This window comes from Dromiciops gliroides, chromosome 3 (assembly GCF_019393635.1).
Source record: "Dromiciops gliroides isolate mDroGli1 chromosome 3, mDroGli1.pri, whole genome shotgun sequence".
NCBI lineage: Eukaryota > Metazoa > Chordata > Mammalia > Microbiotheria > Microbiotheriidae > Dromiciops > Dromiciops gliroides.
In genome coordinates this window covers 488,988,615-488,998,704 of record NC_057863.1, presented here as the reverse complement: position 1 = coordinate 488,998,704, position 10,090 = coordinate 488,988,615, and the positions used below count along the sequence as shown (strand labels likewise).

Genomic DNA, 10,090 nt, shown 5'->3' with positions numbered 1-10,090 from the left:
AAGGAGAGCAAAAGAGGAACCTGGAGCAACTTGCTAGAAAAAACAGGATTGGACTAGACAGAATTCCAGTTCTAAAATCCTCGGATTCTGATTCATTGTAACATAACCATCATCTCCAGAATCCCTAGGATATATACACTTCTTTCTGGGGCTGCTAAACGAATCTGCTGGCTTTCAGATTACGCTGTCTTGAACACCATCTTAGTTCCATGAATACCCAATCACAGGAGAAACTCAGACATGGATTATTGCCTGTGCTCCTCAAAACATTCATCATTATTAATAACAGATTTGACCACTCATTTATTTTATTTATTTATTTTAGTGGGGCAATGAGGGTTAAGTGACTTGCTCAGGGTCACACAGCTAGTAAATGTCAAGTGTCTGAAGCCATATTTGAACTCAGGTTCTCCTGAATCCAGGGCTGGTGCTTTATCCACTGAGCCACCTAACTGCCCCTCCCCCCAACCACTCATTTATTCAGTACTTAAAGGTTTACAAAGTGTTTTTCTTGCAACTACCCTGGAAGTTAGTTCCAGTATTATCCCAAGTTTATGAATGAAGAAACTAGGACTTAGAGATATAGAATAGATACACAGAGACAGAATACCTCATCTACTGACACAGTAAGAGTTGGAGCAGTATTCTGACTTTAATTCTATTGTTCTTCCCACTACACTGTATCTACTCTTGTAGAAGTGCCTATGATGCACATAGGGTAGTCCTAGGTACTATGTGGCATACAGTTGGGCTCAGTCCTCCAAAAACAAATTTAGGTGGAGAGACAAAACAAGCACACGAAAAATTCAGCAACATAAGGATGCATCATTGAGCACCTGTTATAGATGAGACTTGTTTCAGGCTGATCTGGTGCTTCAGATTTCATTTGTAACTAAATGAGACACTTAGACCATCTAAAAGTTAAAAAGAGATTTACTTAGCAGGAAGATATTTAGCAAGAATACAGTATTGACTTAGTTGGGCACGGAGTCCCTCCCTTTGTGTTGGCTATGCTAGTCTGAACTTCAGAATCCTGAAGGAAAAGAATAATTCTCGATTCTTCCAGTAATGGCTCTTGTCCTTAGGTCATCAGAAAGCTACATCAATGGCCCAAGACTTATTCTCCTGATTAAATCTGGAGGATGATTTCCATACCTTTTTTAAAAAAAAGTTATACAATAACTTTATATCTTTAAAGGGAATAGCAAGTTGTATAAATAGATTTGCAGTTTCATGTACAATCATCTTTTTTATTCTATGTTATAATTTTTATACCTTTTTTAAAAAGTTAATGTAACCACTTGGGACAAGGATTGGGTGGGCCACAAAACCCTGTCAGATTTTTTGTTCTCACTTTGGGATGAAAGAAAACCAATGAAATAAGCCCTTGGTGGAGAGGGGGATGTGGGAAGAGAGGGAAAAAGAAGAGAAGAGCAGAGAGGTGGCAATTGTCTGATGGCATTAGGACAAGCTTGGAAACCAATGACCAGAACACCTACAGACCCCTACATGAACAAGCAGAGAGGTGTGTGACTGTATGGGACGGGGTGAAGTTGTCTTGTGCTCCTTCCAGTAGTGGGAATGCTAAGGGAAACCCAGATAGGAGAAAAGGGCAGTCCTAACCCCACATCTGTCTTACTTCCATTTAATTAATTTTTTCATTAGAAGACAAAATTAGACAGATTTTTACATTAATTTTATAAACTCCTGTGACTGATTTTGTCTTTAAGTTGCCTGGTGTCCTTTGTTTGCAAAAGGAGGGTGTGGGAGAGCATTTGGAGTTGCTTAAGAGAGAGGGAAGCTAAAACCTCAGCCCTTCCTTAGAAAATTCTGCTCTCTAACTGGGGGCATAAGCATAAGCCATTTCATAGGTGCAGAATTGCTACAAAATCTGGGCCCTGTTATATAAATTTATTTGATAGATATCAGCCAAGGTTATGCTACTCTAGCCTATATCATTGGAGAAGAAAAATGGCAAACCACTCCAGTATCTTAGCCAAGAAAACCCCAAATGGGTTCATGTGGAATCAGACACGATTGAAAAAGAACTAAACAGAAGACTATATTTACAGATGTTACTCCCAAATGGTACCAGATGAGGGCCACTAACTCATGTGATAGTACCTCAGAGGAGGAAAACGACTGACTAAGCTAAAGAGGTCAGAGAAGAATGCATGGAAGGAGTGGGACTTGAGTTGGTCTTGGTTGGTGGATGGAGTGTATTTGGGTAGGCAGACACAATATCACAAGTCATTCTACATTGGCACAGAGGTAGGTGTGTTCCTGCCATTTGGGGATGAGCAATAGAAACACAGAAGCTCAGAGCTGAAAGGGACCTTGGAGGTTGTGTGGTCTAACTTATAGCTTAAAAAGAATTCCTCCTACAAGACAGCCAGGTGGTCACCCAGCCTTTGCTCAAAGATCTCAAATTCCTGGGAGACTGCTACCTTCAGAAGCGGCCTGTTCCACTTTGGGATAGTTTTAGTTATCAGGAAGTTTCTCCCTTTGTCAAGCCTAAATTTGCCTTCTCATAAAAGTCTGTCACTCCTAGTTCATTCCCTTGGAATCAGGCAGAAAAAAGTCTAATAATCCCTTTTTTTTTTCTCACACAACACCTTTCAAATACTTGCCCTCCTCTCCCCCCCCCCCCCCCGCCCCCATCTTTTCTTCTCCAATCTAAACCTCTCTGGTTCCATCAACCAATCATCATTTGTTCTGTATTGCAGGCTCCTCATCATTCGGGTTGTCCTCCTCTGGAAACTTTCCGGCTTATCAATTTCCTTCCCCAAATGGTGGAACCCAGCACTAAACACAAAGCTCCAGGTGTGGTCTGATTTATTTAATGTTTCATTAACTTTCTTGGCTGCCTTATCATGCTACAGACCACCACCAGGGCTTCCCCATCTTTGTACTTGAGAAATTGATTCCCATCCAATTTTATCTTATTATCGGACCAATGTATGGTCAAGATCTATTTGGATCCTGATTCTATCACCCATTTTCAGATACCACTCTCAGCTTTGTGTGTTATCTACACATATGACATCTAGGCCTTTATTTACAATTGATTTGGAGGGAGAGGATGGTCTATGACTTACGATTTTATCATTGTAAAGAACTCCCTTTACTAAGAAAGCTAAGTGGCAAATATATAGAACACTGGGCCTAGAATCAGGAAAATCTGGGTTCAAATAAATGTGCCTCAGATACTAGCTGTGTGACCTTGGGCAAGTCACTGAATCTGTTTGCCTCCGTTTCCTCATCTGTAAAATGATAGTTAAAAACAGTACCGGGGGACGGCTAGGTGGCGCAGTGGATAAAGCACCGGCCCTGGAGTCAGGAGTACCTGAGTTCAAATCCGGCCTCAGACACTTGACACTTACTAGCTGTGTGACCCTGGGCAAGTCACTTAACCCCCATTGCCCTAAAAAAACAAAACAAAACAAAACAAAACAGTACCTACCTTGCAAGGTTGGTGTGAAAATCAAACAAGGTAACTATTTCTAAGGAGTTTAGCACAGTGCCTGACATGTAGTAGGTGCTGTATAAAAGCCAGCTATTATTAATAATAATGCAGATAAACAACTATTCCACATGAGACCGTTCTGTTTTACCGATTTCATGGATCTTAGAATTGCCCCGGGCACTAAGAGGTTAAGTGATGTGTCTAGGGTGACAGAGCCAATGTCAGATCAGAAATTGTTCTAGCAAGATTTTTCTTAAATGAAATTTAAAGACTACTTTTTAGTAGCTGGTTTCAGAGTTGCTGGTATTGAAGATCTAAATCCATCTGGTTCAGTTTGACAATCACACCACTTGTTTTTTCTCTCTTATCATGAAATTAGAAGGTCCAGTTAGACTCAATTAACAGTTATTAAAGTTATTATGTATTAGCTACTAAGGTTAAAAAGATGAAAAATAAAAGATATCCATTCTTAGGTGGCAAGTAGGTGGTGCAGTGGATAGAATGTCAGGCCTGGAATCTGGAAGACTCATCTTCCTGAGTTCAAATCTAGCTGCAGATACTTAGTAGCTGTGTGACTCTCAGTGAGCCAGCCACTTAACCTTGTTTGTCTTGCTTTCCTCATCTGTAAAATGTGCTGGAGAAGGATATAGCAAACCACTTCAGTACTTTTACCAAGAAAACCCCAAATGGGGTCAACAAAGAGTCAGACATGGCTTAAATGATTCAACAACTTTTTCCTCTTTATTTAATGAAGAGGCCTTTCCTGGTCCTTCCTTCCCAACTGCTAGTGTTTTCCCCCTAAAGTTCTTTGTATATATTTTCTATGTTCTTATATTTTCTCCTCTGTTAGAATGTAAGTCGCTTGAGGGCAAGGAATTTTATTTTTGTCTTTGTATTCCTAACACCATGCCTGACACATAGTAGGAACTTACATACTTATTCATCACACTGAAATGACTGAACAATAATTCTTAGGGGTAGGAAAAAGCAGTGGAAAACATGAAGGGCAGAGAAAGTATAATCAGATAGAAGGGGAACTAGAAGGCAGTATTCTATGTATAGGGGATGGAGGGGGCAGTGAATGCAGAGAAGGCAGTATTCTATGTATAGGGGATGGAGGGGGCAGTGAATGCAGAGAAATTCAAAGATGGTAAGCACTGAGGTGAGGACATTGACGTCATTGGTTACCTTGGGGAGTAATTTCTTTTTTTTTTCTTTTTTTTTTTAGTGAGGCAATTGGGGTTAAGTGACTTGCCCAGGGTCACACAGCTAGTAAGTCTTAAGTGTCTGAGGCCAGATTTGAACTCAGGTACTCCTGACTCCAGGGCCAGTGCTCTATCCACTGCACCATCTAGCTGCCCCCTTGGGGAGTAATTTCAATTGTTGTTTGTCCTTTGTTCTTGAAGAAGACCATGACATGATGTCATGACTTGCAATGAATTGGATTTAAGCAAGGGAGGGCTGTGCAAAATGGCCCTGGATGTTTAAGACAATTAGGGTTTAGTGACTTGCTCAAGGTCACACAGCTGGTAAAGGTCTGAGGTGAGATTTGAACTCAGGTCCTCCTGACTCCAGGGTCAGTGCTTTATCTACTGTGCCACCTAGCAGCTCCCCAAGTAATTTCAATAGTAGAGACAGTAGTTAGGGTGGTGTGTGTGTGGGGGGGGTAAGGGTGTTTGAATTGGGAGTAGTGAAGAAATAGAGGCAGCTAGTACAGATAACTCTAGAAGTCTGGGAGTATAGGGCAGTGATAGGATAATAGTTTGAGTAGTCAGATCAATCAAGTAGTCAATTCAGCAAGTATTTGTTAAGCATTGTGAGCTAAGGACACCAATACAAAAGTGAGGCAGCTGCTGTACTGCAAGAACTTACATTCAAAGGGGGTGGGGACCCATCATGTTCACAGTTAAGTAAATACTGGATTTATTTATTTATTTTTGCAGGTCAATGAGGGTTAAGTGACTTGCCCAGGGTCACACAGCCAATAAGTATCAAGTGTCTGAGGTCGGATTTGAACTCAGGTCCTTCTGAATCCAGGGCCAGTGCTCTATCCACTGTGCTACCTAGCTGCCCCCGGATTTATTTTTTTTTAGTTCAAACAGAAAAATTGGGAAAGGTTCTTGAACATTTACATAACATAAATTTTTTGATATTATCTCATTTGCTCCTCGTTACAACTTAGTGCCTTGTTGAAATTGGTGACTCTGGGGTCAAGACCCTAAAAGGAAGAAAGAGAAACCAGACTGAGAGAACAGGGACAGGTCAGGCAGGATGTAGATAAAGATAAGGTTTAAGAGCAGTGGGGCAGCACAGGAGTAGGACAGTAATTTCAGAATTCAGGATCTTAGAAGTAGACTAGCTTCAAGTTAACTGTGTGAACATTCTCAGGGTCCAAGGACACAAAGAATTTATTAGTATTTTCTCAATGTGAACAAGCTCATCTTAACTTCCAAATGGGGCTGCCACTTTTAGACATGGGAAACTCCCTACTTTCCAGAGGAGACAGTACTTTAATCTGGGAGAAAAACAGGATGGTTACAGGGCCCAGCACCAGGAGGACTGCAAATAGGCACTAAATAAATTCTATTGTTTCAGCAGGAACAAACATGTGCTGGCTTCTTACTGAGGTCATAGAGATTCCTCAGTGACTTGGTTTATTTAGGTACAGTTTTGCCTAGAGGCAGGAGGGGGGTCGACCAGATGACCTCTAGAAGTCCTTAGCCATTTCAAAACCAAAACTGAGACACTGTTTTAATTACAGGGGGTACTGATGATATTCATTTCATGAATTCTATTCAAAGACAGCATTTCATTTGTCAGCTGAACTGGGGCAGGAGCAAATTAGAAGGAATGCAGTAAGATATTTGTCCCAGCAGCAGACCCCAAATCGCACCCAACAATGACCACAAACAAGCCGAAGACAGAACTGGCTGTGACCTCGAGATGGTCTGGATGCTGCCTTCATCCATTTTAGGGTCTGTCAAAAAACACTGCCTATGTCTGTTCTCAGGAATCTGCTCTTTGGCCATTAGCCTAATTAAACAATTCACATTTTGGCTGGGCAAGAGGAGCAGCTGAAGGGAATAAAAGAAAAAAAATACCCAACCAACAACTTTCGAGATATCTTGGGAATTTAAAATCAGGACAGGCTTTTCAAACAATCACACCTATGTTACACAGAATTTAGAGTTATAATGAAATGTCAAGGCCTCAATAAAATTCTTAGCCTTCTCTCCATCATTTAAAAAGTCATTTCCTTTTCCTGAAGGCCAAAATAACAAAGTCCATTTATAAAACAAAGGCCAGAAGAGTTGTGTTCATTCTCTCTCCTATTCTCCCCCACCCCCTACAGAATCAGTCAGTGACAGCTGCTCTGGACTTTTCCCTCCTGCGGCAGCCAGACCAAGACGCAAAGGCTCTGTAAGCAGAAACTCAGACATTCCAGGGAAACACCGCACCAACTGCTGATTTGGGAATCCAAAGTTTTAATAATAAATTGTGCCAGTAGAAGCTTTCAAAGGCAATGGTATATCAATAAATAACAGTTAAATTGAGTTCCTGAGAAAGAACCTACCACATGAAAGTATGTCAGATAGCTGTAAATAACAAAAAAAATGGCATCACTATTAAAAAAAAGCAGTAATACTGAATCTTACATGGACTGTCACAATACAAGCACAGCAGACCTCAGAACATGCCATTCATACAAATGTAAACACGTACACAAGAATAATTTTTTTTTTAGTTCAGACAATGATAAATTTATAAATGTTGTTGCTTGGATAACAATGGATACAATATGCTAAAAATTAAGGAATATATGGAATAACATAATGAAAAATACAAAGCGCCAAAATTTCAAAAAGCAAAAAAAAAAAAAATTGAGCATTTTACTCAAATATAAATCACTTTAAATAGGACTGTAATACTAATTTGAATTAAGGAATATTTTATGTGTTTATCTATTCAGTTATATACACACCTAAACTTATATGCAAATATTTATGGCTTAATTATTTTAGTATTTCAATGTTCTGAATAAGCCTCACTTTTACAAAAAAAAATTTTAATGCACACTTTAAACTCAGTTAAGATTTGATACTTTAAACCAGACCAATAGCATCTGTTAGAAACAGAAGATGACTGTTCCATCAGGGCTAACACTTCAACTGTCTGAGACAAAAGGAGAACACACTTTTAAAATCTTTTCAGTGTGTGTAATGTTAACAGAAAATATTAATTAACAAGGTCATAATTACTGAATACCACATACAAATCATTCCACGAATGGAACAGGATACAAACAACAAGGATCAACATTTTTTCATAATTAACCTTTAAGAGGTATTGCTAATTAATCTCAGTTTAGAAGGATAGGAGGTGTTTAAATTTACCCCCACACACAAAAAAATGATCCAATCACAGACACAAAATCACTTCTCACTTAAACATTTGAAATTTAAAAAATAAGAAATCAATAGGGGATACAATCCTAACAAGGAAATCATCCACACAATACATTATCAACACACTGTCTAGAATACCTCATTTAAAGATATTTGTTAAGAACAGATTCACAGGACCTGCCCGTGAATGGCAAGATATGGTAACTTATTGAACAGAAAAAACCCCGCTCATGCAACATTCTTCACACACCAGACACTGAAATCACACCCAACTTGTCACCTTGCTCACACTTTCTATTACACACTAATATGCAAAAGGAAACAAAAGCCACTTTTTAAGGTGATGTCACAATTCTGCCACTGGGGGGAAGGAGGAAGGAAGGGATTCCAAAAAAAAAAAAAAAGAAAAACAAAAAAACCCTACTATGTTGTGAATAAAACAGGGTTTAGTAACATCAGCCCAGAGTGCTTTATCTCTTTTCCTTTTTTACGTTATTGCACAGAGATTTTCCCATCGTGTTCTTCAGTTTTTTAATGCATTTTCCTAAATGTGAAATAAGTGCTATGGCTAAAATACCAATGTAGAAAAAGGAATAACAGCAGCAGCATGATTTGTCAAAGTTAATCCCTATAATTTAGTAGGAAAAAAATTGATATAAACAAAATATAAGTGCTCTTTCTAAACTGTACTAAATTTTAAAAAATATTGTTTAATGCTGTGAATTGTCTTTAAATGCCTATCTGTGTGAGTGGTGTTGATCTCACACAAACCAGAGTCTAGAAATGAAGAACTGCTTGACTTGCAAAGTACTTTTTTTTTTCTGTGAAGACCAGAATTTCAAGTGTAGTAATTGAAGAACTTATTTACAACAAAACTGACCTCAACTTCCAAGCATGTCTATTAAGGGATCAGCTTTGAGGCCCTCCTTATATCTAAATACCCAGACTGTCTGGGGCATGCTATGTAATCATTTACACATACACAGGTTGACAGTCCCCAGTAGGATCCACCATCTCTTTGTTTTCCATGTCTGAGTTCTGAGACTGTGTGGCTTCAATTCCTGAAGGTTTGGGGCATCTAAATGGATAGCCGTTGTCATCAAAGAACCTTCTGAAAGTAAACTCATAAAAGGCATGCTCCGTGTGTTTACTGTTGGAAGAAGTCAGAGTGTCCCAGGCCTTAGTGCTATCACCACTGACATCATTCCAAGGGCCATCTTCATCTACAGGATCAAAATTTGAGGTGTCCATTGGGTGACTGATCTTTGGCACATAAGGGGCTGGCTGCCTTCGGATGTCACCAGAGAAGTCCATGGAACTAAAGAATGGATGGGCCTTGATCTCATCAGCACCATTTCTGCCTAGCCGGTTCTCAGCAGCACAGCAAAGCTTGGTAATGAGGTCACTGGCCTCAGGGCTCAACTTGACTTGTGTTGGAATGTGAAGTGTGCTCTCCCAGTTTATGACCTGAAAGAGAAGACAAAAGCAAAATGAATTTTCCCGCCAATTTGCCAATCCATGTTATTTTTAAAAATTTAATTTTGGGAGGTGGGGGTGGCGCAGGACAATGAGGGTTAAGTGACTTGCCCAGGGTCACACAGCTAGTAAATGCCAAGTGTCTGAGGCCAGATTTGAATTCAGGTCCTCCTGAATCCAGGGCTGGTACTTTATCTGCTGTGCCACCTAGCTGCCCCCAATATTATCTTTTTTTTTTTTTTGGGGGGGGGGGACCTGAGGCAATCAGCGTTAAGTGACTTGCCCAGCATCACACAACTAATGTCAAGTGTCTGAGGCTGGATTTGAACTCAGGTCCTCCTGAATCCAGGGCAGGTGTTTTATCCACTGCACCATCTAGCTGCCCCACCCCGCCTGCCCAAATTTATTTTTTTAAGCAGGAGTGAGTTGATATGGTCAAAACTGTCAAGAGCAAAAATCTTAGTTCTTATTAATGAAAGACTTCAGAGTCTACTTACTCCCCTAGAAAAATGCAGCACTCAAGGTGGTTGAATTCATTTTCTACAAAACCACAAAGCAATTTTGTAAGAAAGCTACCAAAGAGACAGATGCTGACTGATGAAGGACCACCAATGGGCAGGAAGTTTAACGGTGGTGCTTAAGGGATAGGATTTTTCTCAAAAAGAAAAAATTACTTAGCAAAACCATGCCGTCCTTTTAAAGAAAAAAAAAAAAGAGAACAATGGCACTGATTGAACTGAGA

General features: G+C 39.8%; 1 protein-coding gene across 2 annotated transcripts in view; it reads right to left on the bottom strand.

Annotated features, from left to right (window-relative positions):
- Positions 1-6,931: 6,931 nt before the first annotated feature.
- The window catches only part of LATS2 (large tumor suppressor kinase 2), an 88,302-nt gene continuing 85,143 nt past the window's right edge, over positions 6,932-10,090 (bottom strand). For both annotated transcript variants that reach the window (XM_043997585.1, XM_043997587.1), the window contains exon 8: positions 6,932-9,339. In XM_043997585.1, the coding sequence (XP_043853520.1) occupies positions 8,845-9,339 (495 nt within the window). In that variant the 3' untranslated portion in view covers positions 6,932-8,844. The remainder of the gene's footprint in view (positions 9,340-10,090) is intronic.